General features: G+C 42.9%; 1 protein-coding gene across 1 annotated transcript in view; it reads right to left on the bottom strand.

Moving 5' to 3' along the window:
* RCSD1 (RCSD domain containing 1) overlaps positions 1 to 23,725 on the bottom strand; it is a 44,066-nt gene extending 20,341 nt beyond the window's left edge. Inside the window, exon 1 of the mRNA XM_063127606.1 lies at positions 23,519 to 23,725. Within this exon, the coding sequence (XP_062983676.1) occupies positions 23,519 to 23,569 (51 nt within the window). The 5' untranslated portion in view covers positions 23,570 to 23,725. The remainder of the gene's footprint in view (positions 1 to 23,518) is intronic.
* Positions 23,726 to 25,060: the final 1,335 nt, after the last annotated feature.

Here is a 25,060-nt window from a genome sequence, read left to right as displayed (position 1 = left end):
TAAAAAAAATTGTTGTAATGGAAAATTCTCATCCAGCTGCACCTTTGAATTCTGGGAAATGACAGCCAAAGGAATGGGGCTTATTCCCACAAGATAATGGAATGAATGTGGACCTGGCTATTTCAAAACTAAATGTCTGTCTTCCCTTTAAAATTTCCTTCCTCCTAGAATAAACAATATCTACAATCAGTAAAGGAACAGAAAAATTGACCCTGATGTTTATGTTTTACAAGTCTTAAAACATTTAGGAGATATTTAAACAGTGGAAGGACCCTTAGACACATCATCTACAAACTGGTTTAGATAGTTTGAAGGAGCTCAGATGGTGCTGGGGGAGCAAAGGTGGGCCCATTAGGTTGAAGGAAACTATGACACATAGGGCTCATCTACACCAAGCAGGATATTCCACTATGAAAGCAGTATGAAAACAGTATATAAAAGGCAAGAGCCACACTACTGCTTTATAGCGGTATTGAAGTGCGCTGACAACTGTTGGGCCCAGGACACAGCTACACCAAGCAGTATACATCACTATGAAAGTGGTATGAAAACAGTATATGGTATGTGTCAATGGGCCCCAACAGTTGTCAGTGCACTTCAATACCGCTATAAAGCAGTAGTCTGGCTCCTGCCTTTTATATACCGCTTTTACACCACTTTCATAGTGGAATATCTGCTTGGTGTAGATGAGCCCTATGTGTCTATGACATCCTTTTATTCTAAATTGATCAACCTGGAACAACTAACCTTCTGGCTCCTTTTAGACATCAGAGTACATTCATGAGGGGAGGGGAATTTTAGCAGTAGGCCATGCCCCTATTCTACCTGCATCCAGTAGACTGTAGCCCCTTCCAAATCTCCATATGTAAGTATGCGAGGGGGTAGTATGGGGTTATTGCAGCAGGCTCCATCCCCAGTCTACGTGCATTCATTTGAAAGTGTGAAGAGTTCCCCTGTGCATACAGCTCTGGAGGGTTTTCTTTGTACTGTTGGGAAACCCGCTGTTTGAAATGTATGGTGTTCTCACATATGATGATTACAGTGGCTGTTCCTTCAATCAAATTGCAATTTGAACAGGAAGTCTACATTGGCCTGAATGCTCAGTCATGTCCATTTTCTCTTCCATATAAACAATGGCCAGTAGTTAATATGAATAGTGAAGGAGAGACTCAAAAGCAGTGGTTAATTTGTGTGTCAAAGTAAGAGCATTGTGATTAATTTGTGTTCTTCATCACAAATACATCGCTTTAGTTTGAATTGAGGGAAGTGTTCGGAGATATAAAGGAACAAGCAAGTAAAGAAAATTGGCAAAAAAAAAAAAAAAAAAGGAGAAATAGGCACAGAGGCAGAAGGAATTACAGTTCAAGAAGTTAGTGAAGCAGCAGAGCCTATGTTCAGATTGTTAACTCTCCTCATTATCCAAGAAAGTATGGGCTAAGTCAGATCAGAGGTTGCTCAGGAAGTGGGTGTGTGATGCTCACATTGCTCTGTAGATTATTCCCATAGAAGGAAATTCCACAATGGCTCTTCTGATTGGGAGCACAGGAGCAGTCTGGGCCTTCTGTACAAGAAATAGCACATCTAACAATTTGAGTAAACAAATTGCTCCAGTCCTAAGTACGCTGATCTTCTTCCCAAAGCAAGCATCCTTTTCCTGCAGCCTATCTCAACTTTATTCTCCCCAGCCCTTACAGCGTGACATTTGGCAATCAAGTAAGCTCCTTCATAAGGAGGAAATTGTGAAATTTGTTTGTGAGGGCCTTGCATCTGCAGCAGGGCTTCTACTGGTATTTAAAAAGTAGCAGCTGCAAACATCTGAAGTTAAAACTGCAGTAATCTTCCTCTAGATACAATCTGTTTGTGGTTACACCCTTTTCTGCATAGTTTACTCCTGAAGAGGCTGGGATCAGCACTGCTGGGAAACCATCTGCATTGTATGCCCTAATTCCAGCAACACAGGAATCCCTGCTTGGGAGAAATGTTAGTAAACTCCCTACAATTGCCCACTTACTCTTCCTCTGCCTCTGGACCCTAACCCTAACATTGCAAAAAGAGAAAGGGCAGGCAAGTGAGCAGGCAGTGGCATCTGCAATACCTTTAGCTCACTACAATTTAGGGTGACCATATGGAAAGGAGGACAGGAATTTCAGCAGGTGTCATTTGTATGCATGCTGCACCTGGTGAAATTCCCTCTTCATTGCAAAAGTGAAAGCTACAGGAGCCCTGCCCTCTTTTGTATTGGGCCAAGAGAGCAGGACTCCTGCAGCTTTAACTTTTGTGATAAAGGGGGAGTTTCACCAGGTGCTGCATGTGTACAAATGACACCTGCTGAAATTCCCTTTTCTATACAACTGTTAAAGATACAGGAGCCTTGTCCTCCTTTTCATATGGTCATCCTGCAATTGCTGGCATTCTTCCTTAGGGACAAAGTGGATGAGCATAGGGCAAAATGATAAAGGACCAGCAACAGGGCCAGGGGCTTTGGTGGTCATCCATGAACCCTCTGCAGAAGTGTGGGCAGCAGCAGATGTGCCAGCACCAACCCTGGCAGGGATTCTAAAGGCACAGTTTGAGAACAAAATAATTAAGCTGACAGCACCGAATTGTTGGAAGAGAATTAAGGCACCGAGGAAGAGAATTAAGCTGAGAATTCTCTAACTCAGGGGTTCTCAAACTTTCTACCTCCCAGGGCCCACTTGAGAGAGCTGAGCATAACAGTCACAAAATGGGGACAGATGGAGGCAACGGTTGGCATACTCAGCTGACAATTGCTGATACAGTTTTATATTGAGTCCTAACCCCTGTTTGAAAATTGTAAAATTCTTTGCCACATCTATTTCCTTGTAGCAGGAGGTTCCATAATTTAAGGGGCTTGTCTATACAATGCCACTTTGCCTCCTGATTTCGCCCAAACCCTGTAGTATTGCTGCTGTGAAGCAGAACCGAAAGAGTTACACAGCAGGAGTGACCCTGGGAAAAATCCCAGCGCTGTTGTCAGATGGAGGGAACAGGAACCCATGAAAACCTCTTTTTTAAATGTCAACTCTGCACAAATTTGAAGGCCTGTAGTAGCTCTACTCTGCTGCTGTAGTTCATTTAATTAATACATTATAAAATGCCCTTACTTTTGTTTCCCGACTTTTACATTGCCATGGCGGCCATTATGAGGCTTGTCAAGCCTACACCCTGTCCTGCATTCCCATGCCTACCCTCCACTGGGATCTGCAAAGCTGTGAGTTGGAAAAGTTGGAAACTTAACCTGACTTTTCCTGCTGGGGTGAGTTGACTATGGCTTTTCTGCCATCTCTGCTTGCTCTGGTGACACGCTGGGGGCATTCCTGGGCAGAACGTGACCTTTGATTGGACACCACAAGCCGGGCAAGGGGCAGGGAGTGGGCCCGGAAAGCTGAATAGCCACTGGAAAGCCCATGCTGTCTCCTGCATCAGGATTACCCAATGCCATCCTGCAGCAGCAAAAGCGCAGGGTTTTTCTAAAAGCGGAGGCGACCTGGTGCTGTCAAGGCAGCCTCATGGCTTCTTCTCTTCCAAAGACCTGAGTGATTAATGACATCTTTGGGAAGGGCTCCCAAGAATAATGTCAATGTTTAAGAATTACGACAATAATACAACTGAGGTGATGAAGACAAATGTTCAAATGTAGGTATTGTTTGAATGTAGATATGTGAGTGTGATGATTTGTGCCTGAAATTAATGCATGAAATTATGAAAGGCAAAATTTGCTCTAGAAACTACAGTCTAATGCAGTACAGGCAGAGCCAAAAAAAAAATGGCCTGGCCTGCCTTTTGTAGCTGAGTTAAAGGAAACATCTGTGAACAGCAGGAAACTATGAAGATAAAAATATTGGCCAGCTTTTCTATTTAACTGTAGTGGCCTATACAGTTTGGATAATCAACAATATTTCTAATTTCTGTAGAATTTCTTCTCTCCTTGTTTCTGTAACCTCTTTAACTGAGCAACACAGAATAACATTACACTGTGTTCGAGTTCTTGTGACAGCTACAAGTTCAGAAACAGAACATGGCCAGAGAGATGTCCACTCTTCAGTTAGTATTTTTTCGCATGAGGGTACTTCCTTAACTTGGATAATTGCTCTTCCCCTACAAATCCCTCCAGTCTTATATCATATATTGGGCTAGAAGATGATCAACTGTTGCTCACCGGTAAATCATTGACCAACTTCTGGAGGACTGCATAGTGCAGCCTTCCCCAACCTGATGCTCTGCAGATGTGTTGGACTGCAAGTCTCATAATTCCTAGCCAGCGTGGCCAATGGCCATGTACAATACAGTATATATGGGAACTATAGGAGTTGTAGTCCAACACATCTGCAGGGCACCAGGTTGGGGAAGACTAATGTAAGTGGCTGCTGGTTGCTAGGATTCTTGTTTAAAAAAAGCTGGATTAAATGGACCTTGGCCTGATTCAGCTGCTCTAAAGTAAAAGCACGTACATACATACTGACAATTATTTTACTCGGTATCAGTTTTGCCTGAACTATTGAGAGATCCTCCTTTGTCAATATACCACACATCTGTCAACTATGGGGAAGCTAGTAAAAAGAAGAAGAAAAAGTAGTCTACCTACCGCTAGTGTACAGAGATTGTGGCAGTGAAGTTTTGCCACATTCATGAATAGGAAGGAAGAGGAGGATGGGGCTGGATGATATGGTGTTGTGTGGTCAGCAGTGAAAGAACAGGGCCAGTGATATGCTGAGGCTAATGGGGCTGTATTTCCCAGCAGAGGCAGCATAGTGACAGAGGCTGAAAGGCACATTGTCAGAGGCAAAAAAAAGGGGGCTTGAAAGTGCCATAACTCAGTGGTACAGCACATAAACTTTTATTGATTTCAGCCAAAGGCCATTGCAACTTTCCAAATAAATAAATACATAAATAAATTTCAGAAATAGAAACTCCTAGAGTTAACAAAAATGAGACCTGAAAATTAAACCTGAACATTAACATGCATTGAGCAAGGGGTTGGATTTGATGGCCTTATAGGCCCCTTCCAACTCTGCTATTGTATGATTCTAGAATTCTGTGATCATTTAGAAACAATTAATAGCATAATAACTGGACAGATCAAATGAGTTCATCAAATTAAATCATCATTATAGCGGTGAAGTGCCTGTTCTAGAATGGTTTTTGCTTTGATTCTTGAGGCTGCCGAGGTGAATTAGACATATGCAGACACTTCCAGGTTCAATCTTGTGCTTCCCTAGTTAGGGTTGGTAAAGACTCTTTTCTGAAACCTTGGAGAGCTGCTGCCAGTCATTTGAGGGGGACGGGACATGATCTGGAATGTACTAACTCAGCTAAACATTGCATTAATATCCAGGGATTCAGCTGATTAAAACAGCATTCTAGACAGATTCATTTTCAACAGGAATTCAGAGCAACTACAGGGAATTGAGAAGAGGGGCATTATTTGATGTCCCAACTATCTTTGGGTAGTGCAGGAGGTCTTAGTAAGGAAGGAAGATGGGAGTGCCTGGTTTTGTGTTGACAGCCAGCATTTAAATGAAGTGACTGTGAAAGTTGCATATCCACTAAACTTTGGATTTAGTAGCATAAGCCTTGCTTTTTTCTATCTGGGACATTCTAGTAGGTACTGGCAGGTTGCAAGGCAGGCATAGGATGGGATGAAGATAGCATTCAACACCCAGCTGGGGTTAAATATGAGTCTAATGTGATGACATTCAAGATCTGTAATGCCCCAAATACATTCCAGAGGCTCACGGTTATGGTGTTTGCTGATCTGCAGGCAGCACTCGTGGTCTATCTCTATTATATCATAGAGATTGGCTAGGCCTTTCTATAGTGCCTCTGGGGTGGTAGTTGAACCTGAAGATCAAATCTTCAGTAACAGAGTGAAATACCTGGGGCACGTTATTTCTACTGAAGGGGTGGCAACCGAGCTGAACAGACTGGAAAGTGTGAAGACTGAAACCAGTAAGTCAAGTTCAGAGCTTTATGGATTTAGTCTCATATTATATATAGACAGTTGGTGGCGAAACCCTCCACAAGAGCTAGCCCCTTATTCCAGGGGGACACATCTACATGAAGGGTTTGCCCCGGGGTTGCTTCACACTAGCAGCACACCATCTACGTGCAGCTGCCACTGCGAAGCCATCCTGTTTGGGTGGGAGATCTGTCTGCTATGGAACTGTTAGATGGGACAGATGCCTTGGAGCAGTATGCAAGTGTACCTGAACACCTGCAACAGCTGGATCTGGGTATTTAAGCACCATATGGGAAGCTGTCATCAAGCACCAGGCCTGAGAAATTCAACATCAGAAAAGACTGTATGACCTTCATGTGACAGCCCACATCTACGGCGCTGGGGAGCTAGTTTCGGTACAAACTGAGTTCCAGTGAAGGGGGCAATGCACAAAGTTTAAAAGGAAATACAGAGGGCTCCATTAGGTGGTTAAACCTAAATCTCCAGTTGTATATGAACTGGAAGGCTGGGGAGCCTACATTGGATCACACATTACAACTGAATTATGTCCTATATATGTTTGGCAGGGCAAGCAGAACTTACATGATTATATCCCATGTACAGGGCATTCCAGACAGAGTCAGATGTTTATGACATGTCAGAGTGTTGACCACCAAATGGGGTGGAGAGCCTTGTTACCTCGGCGCGTAATTCTCCAATAAAACACACGAGGCTAGAGGATTAAACTTAATCTGATTACTTCCGATACTGCAGTATGGGATGCTCTCCATTTATTTATTTATTTATTTATTTATTTATTACATTTTTATACCGCCCAATAGCCGAAGCTCTCTGGGCGGTTCACAATTATCTGCAAAATGGGGGCACCTCTAACAAAGAAATCCTGCATACATTTATAGGCTCTGATTAGAAGTGGGTGTTAGTCTCTTGATTGGTCATTACATTCAAAGTCTTCTGAATGTAGCAAGTTAGACTACATTCAAAAGACAGTTAAGGTGCATAATTTTCATGAGTCATAAGTTACATTTAAATCCCTATTAGTTACCATCCACCATTAAGGAATGCACGTTTGCATATAGCCGGAGCCGCCGTTTGGCAGAGGAGCGATCTTTTAACCCTTTAACTGGCACATTACATTCTTTCACAAGATAAAATTCCATCTGCAGACATCAAGAGCATGCATCCTGGGAGATTGAGACTTGGCTGGCCACCACTACAATTGAAATATGGTCAAGCATATGGAATCCATGGTCATATCCTGAAGATAACTACTAGGAGGTGGCTACTAGGGGAAGGCCTTCTCCGCTGTGGCACCCCGGCTGTGGAATGAGCTCCCCAGAGAGGACTCTTTTCATGGCCAGCTGAAGACCTTTTTATTCTCTCAGTATTTTAACACTTAATTTTAACTTAAATTTAAATTTTACTATTCTAACTCTGTATTCTAATCTTATATCAATTTTGCTGCGTGGTTTTTTCCTGGTTGTGCTTTTTATACTGTATTTTGTATTTGTGTTTTTAACCTTTTGGTTGTTTTATTACGGTTTTAATTTTTGTGAACCGCCCAGAGAGCTTCGACTATTGGGCGGTATAAAAATGTAATAAAATAAATAAATAACAAGGGAGTTCTTGTAAAGCAGGCAGAACTGAGATTGGAGGGTTTGATGGAGAGGTCATAGTTGGTAGCTGACTGCCATTGTGATACAAGATGTACAGAGGAACAGACAGAGATGCCTGTGAATAGATCCAATGTTACGGAGATTGCACTGGAGAAGAGACTGCTTCCATAACCATGTGACATCAGAGACCCACCACTGCTAAAAGACTACGTAATTTTTTCCTCTGCCCAGTCAATCCCTTTTTCCTCGTGTGTCTTTAGGTTGTAAATCTTTGAGCAGGGACTGCCTTGTTTAACTGATTGTTTGCAAGCTGCTCTGGGGTGTGGCATAAAAATACTTCAGATAAATAAATTTCTTGGAGGATGGAATATGAAGGTAAGAGGGAGGGCGGAGTCCACGGGAAAGTGGAATGCTGGGGAAGTTGCAGTTGGGATTTGTCAGTTAAAGCAGTTAGTGGGACTGGGAAGAGAGGGTGTATGGGATGTTATGTTATTTATTTACTTATTTATTTAAGGATTTTTATGCCACCATTCAGCCAAAAAAGGCTCTCACGGCGGCTTACAAAAGTATTTCTTGACAGGTTAGGAATAGATCTCTTGTTTTGAATGTTTCTGTGTACAAAGAGCAAAAGAGAAAACAAACAGAAGTTCATATTATAAGTAATACTGTACTCAATAACAAACATCAGCTGATATTTGTTTTCCATTCTCTCATGAATAACATAGCTTATGTCACAACAAATGTGTTAGTCTTTAAGGCGCCACAAGATTCTTCATCTCTTAAAGGGTTTATCCTGGTCTGTCTTTCCTGAAATTAATGTTTAAAGGTTTAACACTCACCCCAAAACAAAGTATTCATGGGAAGACCTTGACAGCTGCTTTCAGTATCACTGACAGAAAAGTGGGATAAACATACTTCGAAACAAAAATAAAATAAAATTGCACTACAGTGCTAGAAGGCTAAGGTTCAGGGCTAGTTGAGCTCCCGGAAGCTATTCATCTAGCCTCAGACCTAATTGCATAATGCGTAGGTGTAGATTTCTTAATTGCTGATTTCCTCATAGGATTCCCAACATGTTCCTTCATGGAGCTCCATCACACCTATTTTTCCACCCCTGATATGCCCTGTGATTTTAATCTCAGCTTCATTAGCACAGCAAGCGCTGGTCACTTTCACCTATGTGTATTGTTATGTTATTTCATCTCACGTCTTATTTGCTCTCCCATTCCACTGCACCCCACCCACCCTTTCTCCTTTCCCCTTTCCCCTCCAGTTCATTGGTTCTTGTCCTTGATGGATGTTGTGATGGATGTGGCAGGCCGCCTCCATTCTGTTTTTGGATAACTGCTTCATTACAGCCTATTGGCTGTAAAATTTTAATTTTACTGTTTTAATTCTGTATTTTAATCTTATAATTAACTTTGCTGTGTGGTTTTATCCTGGTTGCGCTTTTTATACTGTATTTCGTAATTGTGTTTTTAACCTGTTGGATGTTTTTTGTGGTTTTAATTTTTGTGAACCGCCCAGAGAGCTTCGGCTATTGGGCGGTATAAAAATGTAATAAATAAATAAATATTGGAATTAACCAAAATGCTTACAGCTCCCTCATTTTTAAAGAACAGATGAAACTTGGCAGCATGATAGCTCTTAAGTAGGGCTTTAGGCATGCCAAGCTGAAGCCAATTCCTTCATCAGTTGATTTTTTAGGAATTTTAAAAAATATTCTCTCTCAAACCATTCCTCCTCCCCATAAACACCCACCCACCTCTCTGATTCTCTGTTAATCCAGCCCTGCGCATTTATGGAGGGAGGTTTGCATATTTCTGTACCTTCACACACACACACACACACACACACACACACACACACACCGCATCAGCAAAGTAAAGGATAAAAGCTTCCTCCATAAGTGCAGAGCTGGGTGGGACTATAAAATGTGTTTATTTCTTTTCTTTTTGAGAGGGGTGGGAAGTTGCAGGAATATGCAGCCCAGATGCTTGCCAAATTGGTTTTAACAAGAGCCTTTTCTTTTTCTTTTCCCTCTGTTCCTGAGAATTGTTCCATGTCTTTGGTTCTGGATCCAGCAATCCAAAATGCACAGGAGTGGATTAATAGAGAATCAGATCTCTCTCTCTCTCTCTCTCTGTATTTTTATGGGGAGGAGGAATGGTTTGAGAGGGAAGAAAATTAAATATTCCTATAAAATCAACTGATGAAGGGATCGGCTTCAATTTGGCATGCCTAAAGCCCTACTTAAGAGTTATCATGCTGCCAAGTTTCATCTCTATCTTTAAAAATGAGGAAGCTGTAAGCATTTTGGAGCAGTGAAAGCCCATTCGACTGGCTATGTTCAGTGGACACAATGTGCTGGAGAAGACGAACTGCCCTGTCCTACTCTTTTGTCAGCAAGCACCCAGCAAAATAAAATACGCGAGAACACGGGCAGAAGGCTGCTTTAATCCCACATGGAGGAAGTAAACCAGACTTCCCCTGCTCCAAAATAAGGCAGAAAAGGGAGGGGAAGAGGCAAGATGAGTGCAGGACAGTGACGACATCATATGAGTACTGCATTGCAAAACCACAATCCAGACATGACGAGAGTGCGATAAATCGCTGGTGTTATGGAGCCCTTATAGTAAAGTGTGTGGTGTTGTTGTATTGTCCAGTAGGACAGCAAAACAAGGTTGACCACAGATGGCGGAGAAGTTCTGCATACCAAGGGGTGACCCTCAGATAAGCAGAAAACTATTGGTTTGTAAAGTAAATGAGAAAGAGAAAATGAAATAATAATGAAGCCAAAGGAGGTCACACCTGCCCATTGCCCTCCAGGCACCTCTTTCCATGATGTTTCAACCTTTTAAGGGTTCTACCCCACTTTGGAGTTAAAGGTCTTTGAGGGGATAAATTAGGATTACCTCCATCCAATCCAAATTAACCCCCTTCCCCAGGACTCTTTAAACTGTGATGAGGAAGAGCCCTCAAAAACTTAAACTATTCTAGAACTGGGAGATGCAGTTAGGGTGAAGTGTGCTGTCAGGTGTATATCATCTGATACTATTTCATCAGAACCTCCCCATACAGGAGGGGTGGGCAACATCTAGGGGTCCAAAGGGCAACTTCACCCCATTGTAACTTAGCGGGGGGAGAGATACCATTTTCAAACTGCTTTCAAAGTGTTATATCTTGCTTGGTGTAGATCTGTGAGTATGGTATGTGAAATTAAATCCCAGCTATGATCTTTTGAATGACATTTTATTACTGCCTAACTATTGACCAGTCTTAGAACTTCATACTGGAAGGTTATAGACAGCACTTATATTGAATGTTTATTTGTTGTTGTTTCAACTATCATGGTCATATCAGCTTTACAAATACATACACCAACAATACAGTTAAGCATACAGAAACTCTATAATACAAAAGAGTAAAATACAAAAAGATACTCATAAAGCTTTTCATTAGAAAATGCTGATAAATATGTAACAGTTAGTTTTAATACAAAGTGTTAAAATAAAGAGACATTAAGAATTTACATTAAAAAGTCCATAAATGAATAAGGGTTAATACTATTGATACATTAAAACTTCATGTTAAATTTCATCATTACAGTTCACCATATTGACCTCTACGAATCTTCTTCTCAACTTTTGGGAAGCCACTGCGAATCTCGCAACTCTTTGCTCTCTGATTTGCTCTCTGATTTGCCAGCATCAGAGAGTAAATATATAACTTTAACTTGATCATCACTCTCAGATATATCTCATAATAGATTCGAAATAAATTTTGTCCTAGGTTCAGAATACAGAGAACAATATAATAAATAGTGCTTGCTCGCTTTCATCATTATTGATTTTTTAAGATGATATTGAGACATATGTTTCCTTGTGAGACACTGCTAATGGGGTACACTTGTATTACATAGAGAAGAAATCTGATTGAGGTACAGGTGGACATGACCTAAATGTAGGGGGGGGGGGAATAAGAGTTTGTCAGTGTAATCCTAGGGATGTCTACTCAGAAGTAAGGCCCATTGAATTCAATTGGGTTTTCTCCTGGGCAGCGTGCTGGTTGGGGAATGCTAGGAGTTGTAGGCCATTTTTCTGTCTAAACACACATAGGATTGCACAATAAGAGTCTCATTAGTGTAACCAATTGAAGTAGGAAGGCATGTGTTAAATCATATTAATGGAGAGAGAGAAAATTTACTGATACAGGTGGAAGTAAACAAAATCTATGTTGTACTTAGAAGTGAACATCTGGAACAAAACGTTGCATTATTGAGCTCTAGCTGGTGCACTGTAGTATGGTGCTATAGCACAACGGTACTGCTCTGCAACAGTGCTCAGGTTTGAGGCTGACTGTGAAGCAACCTAAGCAGCCAGCCTTGAACAGAGTACTGCTTAAAGGTACCAGGATAGAACATTGGGGAGTATTTTTACCTCAGCTCACCATGGTGAGGGGAACCTCTGGCCCACAAGCCTAATCCAGCACACAAAGTTTCCCCATCCAGCTCACAGAACCATCAAGGACATCCATTGGGAGAAGGTATGGGGCAGGTCAAGAGGCTTCCCATTGGGAAGGCCCACATGCAGCAAAGCTGGTTCCCAACAGATGTACCAGGAGCAATATCCTCTCAGCATACCTGCTGTGGACCAAATTATGTCAAGGGGCATAGCCACACGCCCATTTTGCTATGCATCCCCCAATGAGTTGGGTAGGTGGGGCCATCTGATCCTCCACCTAATTCTAGGTGCCCACCCTTGCTTTATACCAATAACATCCAATTCGGCTTTCCTCCATTCTCCAAACTAAACAAAATCAGCAAAATTTGAAAGAAGAAATAAGTTTTAAATGCTATGTATCAGTCTAGAAATGTACTGCAGTATGAAGCTACATATACCAAAGGAAAAACAAAGTAGATAATATATGTAAGGGAGTGCAACAGAAACTGCCAGTGTGGTGTAGTGGCTAAAGTGTTGGACTAGGAGTTGGGAAATCCGGGTTCTAGTCCCCACTTGGCAATGGAAACCCACTGAGTGATTTTGGACCAGTTACAGACTCTCAGCACAACCTACCTTAGAGAGTTGTTGTTGTTGAGAGGATAAAAATGAAGAGGGGGAGGATTATGTATGCCGCCTTTGGTTCGTTGGAGGAAAAAAGGCGGGATATAAATGCAACAAATAAATAAACAAACTGGGCATTCAGTGCATGATGACCAGAATGACCAGGTAGGAAAATATGTGATCTTCTATTACAGAGAAAATATCAAAGTAGCACATAAAAAACATACCAGGTGAAACTCCTGAATTACAACTAAATTGAGATAACAGATTTGTTTTAAACTCGCTATAGATGTTAATTAGCTTCCCAATGCCAGCATGTTTATGTTATCAGCAACACTACTTTGTAAAATGGTCACTATAATTACTTTAAAAAACATTTAAGCTCAATACAATTCTCAGTCTGTACTACTTGCACTTCATATCCCTCTAAACTCACTGATTAGAATACCTCCCTCCCACACCCACCTACCATGTGTATCTAGCTGCCAACTGAAGAACTTCATCAAAACAAAATATTCTGCTTTCACTGAAAATGTCTCATTTGATAAACAGCTAGTACTATCCTCCTATATACATAGTTTCCCTGTAAGTGTGTCGGCTTTCAATACAATTTATATTCTAGAATTAAATGAATGTAAAGAATATGATGGGAGCTGAGAGTGCTGCCAAGATTGGTTAGGCAGCCTTCTATGCCAAGAGGTATGGAAAGCTGGTGTTAGGCTGCTTGAAAGGTGGTTGTGGGCAATTTTTTAATTGCTGTCTGTCTGATTGTCTGTCTCGGGTGTGTGTGTGTTGGTGGTGGAGGCGGTGGGGTGTCTGCAATCCTATGCACACCTACTTGGGAGTAAGTCCCATTGAACTCAGAGGCTGATTGATGAGTAGACATGTATAGGATTGCGTTGTTAGTCCCAGGAAAGTGGGAATACGATTGCAACGTCAGTTTACTAGATCATAGTTTCTAAGCGATGTTCAGTTCTCAGTAAGATGTATAGGATAAGATACACAGGATGGGAATATATATATTATATATCTTAGACTGTCATGGATTGCAATTTGTGATGGATTTTATGAAATGTAATATATAGAATGGAGAAGGCACATAAGATGAAATTAAAAGTTATAACGTTTCAGAAAGATTAACAAGTTGGTCATAAGAGAGAGAAAAAAGTATTAGGACAATATCTTTATTAGGCCAACTCAAAGGTCACAAAAGGCTGTGAAAGCTTTAGAAATCTTCAGGTCTTTTAATGAAGCAAGATTTAACAACAACAGCAAAACAGGTGGAAGGAGAGGAGGAAAAAAAGGCTAAGGATGCTGAAGATATTTAAGCTGCGTTCACACATTAGGCAACCCAGCCCTCATAGTCCACTCCACGGATGACTATTTGCATGCCGTACTTGGGTGACATGCAAATAGTCTTTAATTGAATTGTTTATGAGTTCAGGGTTGCCTAAGGCTCTCTCTCTCTCCACCCCTCTCCAACCTCCCTACCGAATTGCGGCACTGGTTCCCCCTTACCTGATTGGGACACCGCCATTCTGTGGGGAGGGGTGGAGGCAGGGGAGAGAAGCTCCCCTGCCTCCTTATTGCTGCAGCGTTGCCTGTATCGTGTGCCCCTCTAAAGCCGCCACAGCCAGAACCAGGGGACAGATCCAGTCCTCCGGTTCTGGCTGTGGCATCCGTGGAGGGGCATGTACCATGGGTGCCTGCTGCAGCCAGAAAGAGGTGGGGAAGCCCCACCTGGAGATGCACACGCCGTGGAGGGTTATCAGCCTGGGCTGGCATCCCTCCGCGGTGCATGCATCCCCCATTTGTTTTGATGCCAAGGCTGAAGAGAGCTGTCAGTGGCAGTTTTCTCTGCCCTTGGTGTCAAAACAAATGGGCAAGGATGTGCTGCGCATGGATACTGGATTGGGGATGACATTCCTCTACAGCGTGTGCATTCCCATTAGTTTTGGGGCTGAGGGCGGGGAGAGGTGACGCTGTTATCTCTCCCCACGCTCAGCCCCGAAAGAAATGGGAATGTATGCACTGTGCAGGGATACCATCTCCGGTCCAGGGATGATATTCCTATGCAGCACTTGCACACCCATACCTGCACACCCATTTGTTTTGACGCTGAGGCCATAGAGCACTGACCGCTCTCTCCAGCCTCGGCTTCGAAACTAATGCACCTCTCCTGGGAAGCGCATGGGGAGCCATGGACCGTAATGCCCCACTAAGGGACAGCACGTTTGGTGGCTCCCCAAGCACTTCCTGGGCCAGGATTATTTCCCCTCTCTATAGAGCCCCACTGAGAAAGGGTGGCGGGGGTTTCTGCTGCTTTTGCCTCGCGACTCTATAGGCAGGGGAAATAATCCACGGAGCCTGACAGATGACACAATAATCAATGGTTGTGCAGATAATCAAATCTGCACAGCATTGATTATTGGAATTAGTTATTCCATTGAAATAACCAACCGTGGGGTGGGTTTTGCCCCACAGATGACACAATTGTCAGCGGTGGACTATTTAGTCTACCAGGGACTATTTAATCTACCGTTGACTATTATATCGTTCAAACCCAGTCTTAGTTTACATAGTCGAAGCCTTAAGGTGGAATGCAGGAGGGGTTAGCAGGCATTCAAATTAGGCTCTACCACTTACCTAATTAAAGTTTTGCTCTAATATTGAGATGTAATTATAAAATTATTAAGACACACACACACACACACACACACACACCAAAAACACACCTAAAAGTTCACTTGATTTCAATCATGACTTCAATTTGAAAACACACTGTGGTATTTGCTGAATTCCATACAATATCATTTCTTGGAGCTCTGCATGCTTATAAACCACACATGACTTCTCAAATTAATGACATGACATAGAAACAAGCTGAGGATTGTAACACAATATAGAGTGCATTTTAGCATTTGCTGTGATTACCTAGGCTTGAAGACGGGACCAGCCTGGCCAAACAAGCATTCCATGTGGTCACTTAAAGGTGACTATTTTTAGGGACTGCATGCCACATATTACAAGGTGACCATTTTGTCTTGGGAGGAATTGTAAGCCTCCCTGAAAAGAACACAATAGAAAGCAGTTGTCCTAAAAGGGTGTGTGCAAATATATAAAGTTAGAAATATTACTTTGGAAAAGTCTCAATTTCTACTCTATAGGACAAATAGCATCACTGGCTTCCTTCCTTCCTTCCTTCCACAGTAGACAACAGCTGTTGTAAACATTGGGCCTCAGCTTGTCTGGGCCATGATATCCTCTACTCTCTGAGAGGATGCTATTCTTATTAAAACACAGACAGTGGTGCCAAGTGAAGAAAGTCTGAATAAATAGCACCACACCCACGGCTAATCCAATTAGAAGCACAACAACTCCATCCCCAAAGTTTAATTACTTTCTTTCTGCATCTCCAGAAACACAAAATCCAGTTTGGTAACCATTCCACAGATTTGTTTAAGGAATTTGGAATGTTAAAACTTATCTTCTGAAGTCTGTTAGCCTTCATACAATAAACAAGGGAACTAAACAATATTGTAGGGAAATGTGATCCTTTTTAGAATTCTCAATTGCAGAATGGTGGAATGAAACTAACTACATTATGGCCAGGTGGTAGAAGTCTGACATGGATTTTTTCAAGTGGATTCCTGTTGTACATGGTCACTCTACCTAAGAGTCCCCTGAAACTTGGCCACCTAATTCCCTCATTCAATGATACTCATACAGATTGTTCTTTCCCCAATCGGTTAAGGAGAGAGACATATCACTCAAACAGACACACTCTGCAGTGCTCTGCTCTAACTGATTTGCAATAGTGTTTAGTTAATAGATGCAATGGACAAGATAGTGGGCTGGATGAAAGACCAGCCTGGCCTAGTATACAAAATCTCTTTATATTTTTAACCTGGGGGTAATTTTCCCTGCCCACGATGGGTCCAGTACCCACCCTCAGAATCCATGCTCTACAGAGTAAGCTAGGGCCCCTGGGTGGCTTTCCATATCGAGTAGCGGAGTTTCTGTGGAAAAACGTAGCAGACTATAGAGATAGTTGCCTTAAGCAGCCGAAAATGCTGGTGGTGCTCTAGCCCAGTGGTTCCCAAAGTGGGCGGTATTGCCCCCTTGGGGGCAGTGGGATTGCATAGGGGGGCGTTAAGAGGCAAAGGGACGGCAGGGGGCGCTCGAGGTGGTCTCTCCAGAAGGTCCTAAAACCCAGGGACCGAGCAGGAAAGAGTGGCAAATTCAGCTGCTCTCCCCACACCGCTCCTGCTCAGGAAGGACTTTCTCACTCACGCAGCCACTCTCTCCTCCTATCTCAAGCCCACAGCGGCCCCACCAAATGTAGGGGGTGGGGGAAGTGCCCACAGGAGGCAGCAGAGCAGGAAACAGCGGCAAATTCAGCTGCTCTGCCCACTCTTCTCCTGCCTAGGAGGGCCCAGGGCTCCTTCCCTGCTGGAGCCACTGCCACTCGCTCGCTCCCTCAGCCAGAGCTGCTCCCTCCTACAAGCTGCCCCGGCAGACCTCTTGCAATAGTTGCTGCACAAGGCGGGAGCAGCAGCCATGTGGTGGAGAGGAAGGAGCATGTGGAGGGCAGCAGAGCAGCTGCCAAGAACAGCAGTCAGACGGCAGGCTGGGTGGGGAGCAGGACTGCTTGTGCTGCTGCAAGGTACCACCAGGCTCCCTTCCCTTGTCAGGAGTTGCAGATTGGGGCCATCTCCCCTCTGAGCTGCTGCCCTCCTGTCGTAATCAGCCCGGCAGCTATTGTGAGGCTTGGGGGGAGGGGGGGTTGGAGAGAGAGAGAGAGAGAGAGAGAGAGAGAGAGAAAGAGATGCTGTGTGTCTGTGTGTGTGCTCCCACCCCCCCAAAAAATCTGTACTACAACAGGATTGGGACAGAAAAGAAAAGGGGGAGGGAGAGAGAATCGCAATTCCCCAGGTTCTTCCTGGCTAAAGAAGATTCAGCAGCACCTTTTCCCAGAATGCTTGCTGAAACCATTCCTATCTGCCCTTGCTTATTTCAGGGTGTCCAACCCCCTTTTTTCAAGCGTTCTTTTGGTAAACATGGTATGTGTGTATCTTGTGTCACCATAAAAACAGAGCTGCAACACAATCCTAAGTATGTCTACTCAGAAGTAAGCCCCACTGAGATCAATAGAACTTAATCTGAGGTAAATGTGCATAGGATTCAGCCTGAAAACGAAGAGAGGGTGAAGAAAAGACAGGAGAAAATGAATTGTAGAAATAGATAAGCAAGGTAACTTTGGGATATTTAACCATATTTAAAGACAATAAGTACAGTAAAATTAGTGCCCCTCTACTTCAGTCCCACCCAGATTTTCCATAGGAAAACTCTGTACCAGGTGGCAGATAATTGTTTTAAAATTTTAATTAAAATACATTATCCTTTCCTATAACAAAATGGTGCTTACTCCTAAGTAAGTGTGTTCCACTGAAGAAGGAAATCCTATTTGATTCCTGTATTCATGCTAGTGTGACATGATAAGTTAAAGGCACAATTTTATGTATGTTTAGACAGAAAAAAGTCCTTCAACTCCTAGAATCCCCTCTAAATGGGAAGCACCCACCCCAGGCTTGCCGAGGGAGGGAGGGAAAAGAGAGTGAACGCCTCTGTTTGCAGCCAGCATGGCAGGGCACACCAATTGGATTTTGAATAAAGTATTCAATTAATTGTTACTGTTTTGAATTTTATCGTTATTATCTTCCTTGGTGGGTTGTTGAAAACCACTATTCTGAATAATGATTTTTATAGTGTAGGGTAGGGGGCGCTGGGCATGAGTTTGTGGAACCAAGGGGGCGGTGACCTGAAAAAGTTTGGGAACCACTGCTCTAGCCCTTTTGGCTGATCTCTATGGTTGCTATCACTTAGTGCAGCTGTGGATTCCTGCTGCGAGGGTCTCTGGGATGGGCAGCTGCTGTGGTGTGAGGACACCTTGGTGGGGGATGTGGTTACCCGGGGAGGATAAGTGAACCACACTGGCTCAATGATCATGTGGGGCTACGGCTTATCGTGGTTTCCATCCCCCTCTCTGCAGCGTGGTTCCATGGGCCACTTTCCCTCTTGTCCAAACATGCCCAAAGTTTAACTCAACTTCACATTTCTTTCTTCCCACTTGTTCTAATGCTGACATTGGGAAACCTCTAAGATATAAGAAGCATGTAATAATCTCTAATCAAGCCAGCTACAAAATAGTTTAGGGTAGTATGAAAACTAATTCAAGTGGCTAGCGCAAGGAGAAGCAAAAGTCTCTGCTTCTGTTGCTTGTATGCATGAAGTCCGGATCTGCAAAGAAAGCTATTTTTATCATTGCACCTGGCAAGGTTATATAAGCCAACATCTTCTGTTTGACCAGTTTTGTCAGATGGAGCTCACTCTTGTCATTTGAAGAGAACTTCCTTTATTTCAAGGTTACACTGCAACAAAATGCAATCTTATGTCCCTTGCTTAAGAAGGTTGGCATAATAATCGTAAGTCAGAAATGGAACCTAGACAAAGGACCCCTTCAGTCTTAACTCAAACCCTGAAACTAACTTCTATATGGCTTAATTTATTAAACTTCTCCTATTGACCACACAGAAGTCAAATCAACTATTTTATGCTTATTGGCCAGACAAATCTGTAAATAACTGATTCTTTGTTGGCCTGAAATGTATAAAGTAAAAACTTTTACATAAAAACCAGTAACTATTATGACTAAAATTAAAATTAAATTGAGATTTTTCAGACACATAGCATTTGAAGCCAAGATCTTAAAATTATAGATAAGAAGAATCATGACTCAAAATAACATTAAGGTGCAATCCTATGCATGTTTAGACAGAAAAAAGTTCTACAACTCCCAGCATTCCTCAACAAGCCATGCAGGCTGGGGGATGCTGGGAGTTGTAGGATTTTTTCTGTCTAAACATGCATAGGATTGTTAGAGTTGGCAAAGCTAAGATAGTCAAAATGCTGGTCCCAGGAAACACTAATTATTATAATAAGGAACTCCTGAAAGGGGAAACGATCAAAACAACAGAAGCAAAATAAGAAAAGCATGATTATTGTAAAGCTCGTGGTGGCATTTTCTAATTGAAAATTGCAATCTAATGTTCTAAATCTAGGTCTTGTGACAATTCCCCCTCCCCAAACTAATTGATTACCTACCTTCAGTTCTCTGCACTTTCCTTTTTTCAAATGAGACTAGCCACAGTACAGGAAAAAGACAGAGTGAGCACCACGTCCTAATCTGATGGCCTAGATGTGACCCACTGTGTGTTCTGGATGTAAGTTGTGTTAGCTCATTTCTGCATGTGATTCTCTACAAAATAATTACTATCTTGTGATCCAATTTGCTGCTAGCCTCAAAACTGCAAAAACATTTGGTATCTTGAAACTGGACATTATATAAAAAAATAAGTCTTGGTTTATACATACATTGTCTAACACTTCATTTGTTCCCTGCAAGAACAAGAAGCCTTTTTCAAGAGGCATTGCAGGCTTCCATACAATGAAAGATAGGCTGAAAACAGTCAGGCACAATCAAACATCTGAGACTTCTATAACTAATCTGATTTGCAACTAGTCTCTCCTTAAACAATAGCTCATCCTGATGTGTTAATCTCAAACTTGATCCTCCTGAGAGGGACCATGTTTTGTTTGGCTGGCTTGGCTGGGAACTCCCTACTATATCTCTCTTCCCTTTTTCCTTTAAGGCAGGGCTGGCCAACATGTGGCCTTCCAGATGTTTTGGCCTACAACTTCCATCACCCTAGCCAGCATAGCCAATGGTGAGGGAGGCCTGCCTGGTGCCAACATTGCTATCTTTTCGGTGCCAGGTTAAAACTCTTGTCTTTTCCCAGACATTTAGCAATATGTGATGAGCTTTATCGATCCTGGATCTATTTTTATAGTTGGTTATAAAACTGTATGTAGTTGTTTTTAGATGTATGTTTTTGTGTTTTTTAAATTTTGTATATTGTTTTCAATTGTTTTAATCTTATGTAAACCAGCCAGAGTGCTTTGGCTATGGGGCAGTATAGAAATGATGATGATGATGATGATGATAATAATAGAAGTGTTTCCAGAACATCATCACACTTTCCTTACCGTTGCTTCTCCACCCGCGCGTTTGTTCCTCATTACTTCCTCATTCTCAAGGGAGAGGAAAGAGAAAGTAAAAACATGCACATGGCCCATTCAGTGGGCAGTTTTGATCATGCTGCTTCTCCTGCACACAGCAGGAGATAACGGCAAGTTCCGTCTCAAAAAATAAGTCGGACTTACTAGGGGAAGGGGGTGGGGCGTTGTCATGCAAAGAAGGCCAAAAAGGCCAGGAGGCGAGCGAGAGACAGACGCCATCATGAGAGGGACCTGTGAAAATCTGTGAGTGCCTAGTAACGAGTGTCCAGACTATCAAAGCACATTTTAGCATTCTGCAAGCTCTTCTTCAAAGATAGTAGCACAATGTATTATCTGTACACAGTAGATGGAGTGGGGTGGGATAGCCATGTTGTTGTTTACCCCTTCCCCCTTTAAAAACCCATTTGGATAGATAAACCATTTGCTCCTGTGGGGTTGCGCCCCTTTATCCCCACTCAAAGGAGTGAGTGTGGGATTTGTATGGATCATGGGAGTGGGGAGCTGCCAGTGCCACTGACGTCACTGCCGTTCCTTACCAGGGATTGAAACCAGGGGAAGGGAGAACCTTCCCTCCAGCAAAAGGGAGACTCTTCTGCCCACGAAGGCAGCGCAGGGGCGTCCCGCCAACCATTCAGCTCACTGGCTTGCCCCCTTCTGCCTGCCTGGGCAGACGGCAACCAAACAGAGGTCGCCATCCACATGGCCACACCTCTGACACGACCCCCGACCAGTGGCAACAGATGGCGATGGACCGTGCTCGCCGTACTCCAGACAAAGACGTTGGGGTAAATCCCCCACTATTTTGCTTCGGAGCTTCAGAGGAAAGCCCTGGGATGCCTGTGCAGTGGCTTCTGCATCATATAATCGACCCCGCATCACCGCACATCCATCCTGGGGCTTTTGTCAGGTATAGACAGCCCCTTAGAAACAAAGAAAGCAAAAAGCTCAGAAAATGGCAGTACAGTGAGTGGCATAGATAGAGAAGTGCCGGGGGGGGGGGGGGGAGCAGTAGCCATCCTGTTAGCCACTTTACAAACAATGGAGCAAGTTATGTGCTCTCATGCTTGGGAATATGCGGCCTGTAAAGAATTAATCAGTTTAAAATAAATCAATAAATCACAAGACAGTGCAGCTACGGAGACATGGGTCAGATCTACACCAAGCAAGATATAACACTTTGAAAGCAGTTTGAAAACAGTATATGGAATGTGTCAAGGGCTCCAAGTGTTGTCAGTGCACTTCAAAAGAATTATAAAGCAGTAGTGTAGATCCTGCCACAGTTGAGTTGCTCATCACCAGTTGCATCACAACCAGTTGCATCTTAAGCAGTCACAGAACCAAATTCCATCATGACACAAATTAATACTCTGACTAGGGGGGGATCTACACTACTGCTTTAAAGCACTTTATAACAGTTTTGACAACTGTTGGGGCCCAGGACACACTGCATATACAGGTTTCAAAACGTTTTCAAAGTGCTTTAAAGCGCTTTAAAAACAGTAGTGTAGATCCCCCCCTGGAGTACTAATACTCTGACTTGTTATCTCTGAAAAAGAAATGTAGCACTGAGGTAAGATGTAGAGACTGCGTGCAACGTATGTGCCTTTATTATGAAACAAATCAACTGTGTGGCCAAAGGCTTGGCTGAGATTATCAGAATTAGAGTTTCCAAGCTAAACTTCCACTGTGGGGAACTAGAAGCAAGGGACAGTGACAAAGGTTATCTGTCATTTGTATTGGAAACTATTAAGCCACAAATAGCTATTATGTTCTGTTTTGTACCTTGCATATATAAAAAACATGAGCAAGACTTGCATCCAAGCCTGCAGGCTCTTTTGGTATTTGGGATTCTGGGGACCTATCTAATTTCTTGTATGTTTTTGACCAACACCTGCTGAACAAAATGTTGCAGATGAATAATTACAAGGAAGAGATGTCATCCAGGAGAAGTTGAATTCACTTAAATACTATTGAGAGAATTTTAGTGCACTAAACTTTCTCTGTATTGTTCTCAAGATAGCTAAAGATTTCAGAACTGAGAAGTTTAAAAAATGTTTAGGGAGTTGCCACCAGTTTTTCTGCTAGGGTTCCTGTGCCTTTAATAACAAGCAGAAGTTCGGTACTTGAAGTACTTGTCCTCCATTGTTTTTGATGACAGAAAAAAGCTATACCTGTGGAATCTCCACATGTTGTGTGGTGATACAGGGCACAGGGGGGTCCTGCTCAAAGTGAAGTCTGAGCAACGATGGCAGTTCTGAGAATAGGCAGCTATAACATTCCAGTCAGAGAAGGAAGCTTACCTTATGCGTACATTGGAAAGCTTTAAACTAAATTTCTATGTTCTCTCCCCAAGAAAGAAATGCTAGCCTTAATTTCAATACAAGTGGGCAAAGTAAGTTTGCATTCCTTAGTGACAGGCTAAAAAAATGAATGAAGTTCCACACCCTTTGAGACACACACAGACCCTTTGAATCAAATCGAATCAATTTGACACAAGGTTTCGAATTCTGCGATGGAAGATACAAGAGAATGACATTTCATCCAAATGCTACACACACGCCCCCGCCCCGTAAACATTATTATATGTAAGGAGAATGAGATCAGTTATTTGAACTGTTTTAAGCTGAGCCACATTTACTTGAGTCAAGTTCCAAAGCAACATAGAGAGAACTGGAGAAAGAAAGAGAGAAAAGTTTAGGGTTTGGGTTGGGTTTTTTTACCTCTCTGTCATGCAGGTGTGAGATGTTCTTGGGAAGTATTTGTTCCTCCATCCCCTTCCTCTTTCCAGTTTCTTTCTGTCTTTCTTCTGTACAAAGCCTCTGATACAGAAGCGTAGAAAAAGAAAAGAAAAGAACACACACTGCTTGGGAGCGTTTAATATCCGAGCTTCAACTCAGCTTAAAACGGTCAGACTCCTATGTGGCCTGTACTACAGTACAAGGAAGGAGGGGAGGGGTGGGGGAGAGGAAGAGAGGGAGGGGAGAGCAGAACGGGGAGGCAAAGCAATCAGGGTTTAAATTTAGACACGAATCTAAACAGATACTGCCTTTCCCAGAGTGCAGGGCACAAAAGAGAGTGTGAACCACTGAGGAGAAAACAGCAATCTTTCTTATTAATTTCCTTTTTATTCGTATTTCTCAATGTTTTCCTTCCTCTTCTTACAGCATCTTTTTCCGGGGTGGTGCTGGTGGTGTTTTGTTCTGGTATTTTTCCATAGTATTCTGGATTTACTGTTGTCTTTAGTTGGGCTAGCAAAAGAGGAGATACTTTTCACGAGAGTGGGTACTGCAATGTCCAACATACGCATATCTCAGAATCATACGTTGATAGGTGAGGCTCCTTTAACGTGTAGCCCTTTTCCTGTTATCTTTGATATGTTTGACAAGGGCTTTAGGCACTGCGGGGGCTGAAGGGGCTGTGTGGGGGGAAATATTCACTGTCTTCTTCATGCTGCATCCCCACCCCCACAAACACACCCAGACAACACAAGAGTTTTGGTAACATGTATGCCTTTTTCCATATGGGTGACTTGACTAAAGTAAAGAATAATAATAATACAGACATAGACCAAACATGTGTTTATTCTAATTGCTTCTCTGCCAAATTTCTCTCCACCTACTGAGGTCACAGTGCCAAGCCGAGAGCATGTTAGAAAGGAGGTTTCTTTTGTCCATCCATTCTTAACTCTGTTTTCCACTGCAGCAAGGAAATGATGCAACCTCTTGAATTTTCCCATACCGTAACTCTGGCTGAGTTCGGACAATACTTTAGGCAGTGGGGTGGGGGAATAGGCAACTCACTGTGTCTTATGTTGCGGGTATTCTTCACACGACATGTTGTCCCGCCCCCCATCACGTGGCTGGAAGTCCTGTCATCCTTCCAGACGGCTGGTGCTCCTCCCTCAGTCCTCCCGGCCCTATCCCATCATGTACTGTAAGTTCTGCTAGCTGTACAGGAGCAGCCGGGGTGCTTTTGACTGATCCTGCTGGAGAACTCTATGGCCAATGTAAATAACGAATGGTACCCCCGACGGAGCCCACCACATAACATTTTAATCAACGGGTCTCCGGATAAGCAACAGAGCAGCCCGTTGATTTTCTCCATGGGTTAACTAGAAAAAATTGCATACTATGAGTTATATGCCCATTGTGTCCCCTCCCCCCCCACGACATGATAAGCAGCACAATGGACGATTGACTCTTTACCCCCTGTTGCTCATCGTGTTGTCCGAACCCAGCAGGGAGGAAGAAAAAAGATTTATT

The sequence above is a fragment of the Elgaria multicarinata genome, chromosome 5, assembly GCF_023053635.1.
Source record: "Elgaria multicarinata webbii isolate HBS135686 ecotype San Diego chromosome 5, rElgMul1.1.pri, whole genome shotgun sequence".
Classification (NCBI taxonomy): domain Eukaryota; kingdom Metazoa; phylum Chordata; class Lepidosauria; order Squamata; family Anguidae; genus Elgaria; species Elgaria multicarinata.
Note: the sequence above shows the minus strand (reverse complement) of the source record. Positions and strands in the feature narration are given on the sequence as shown.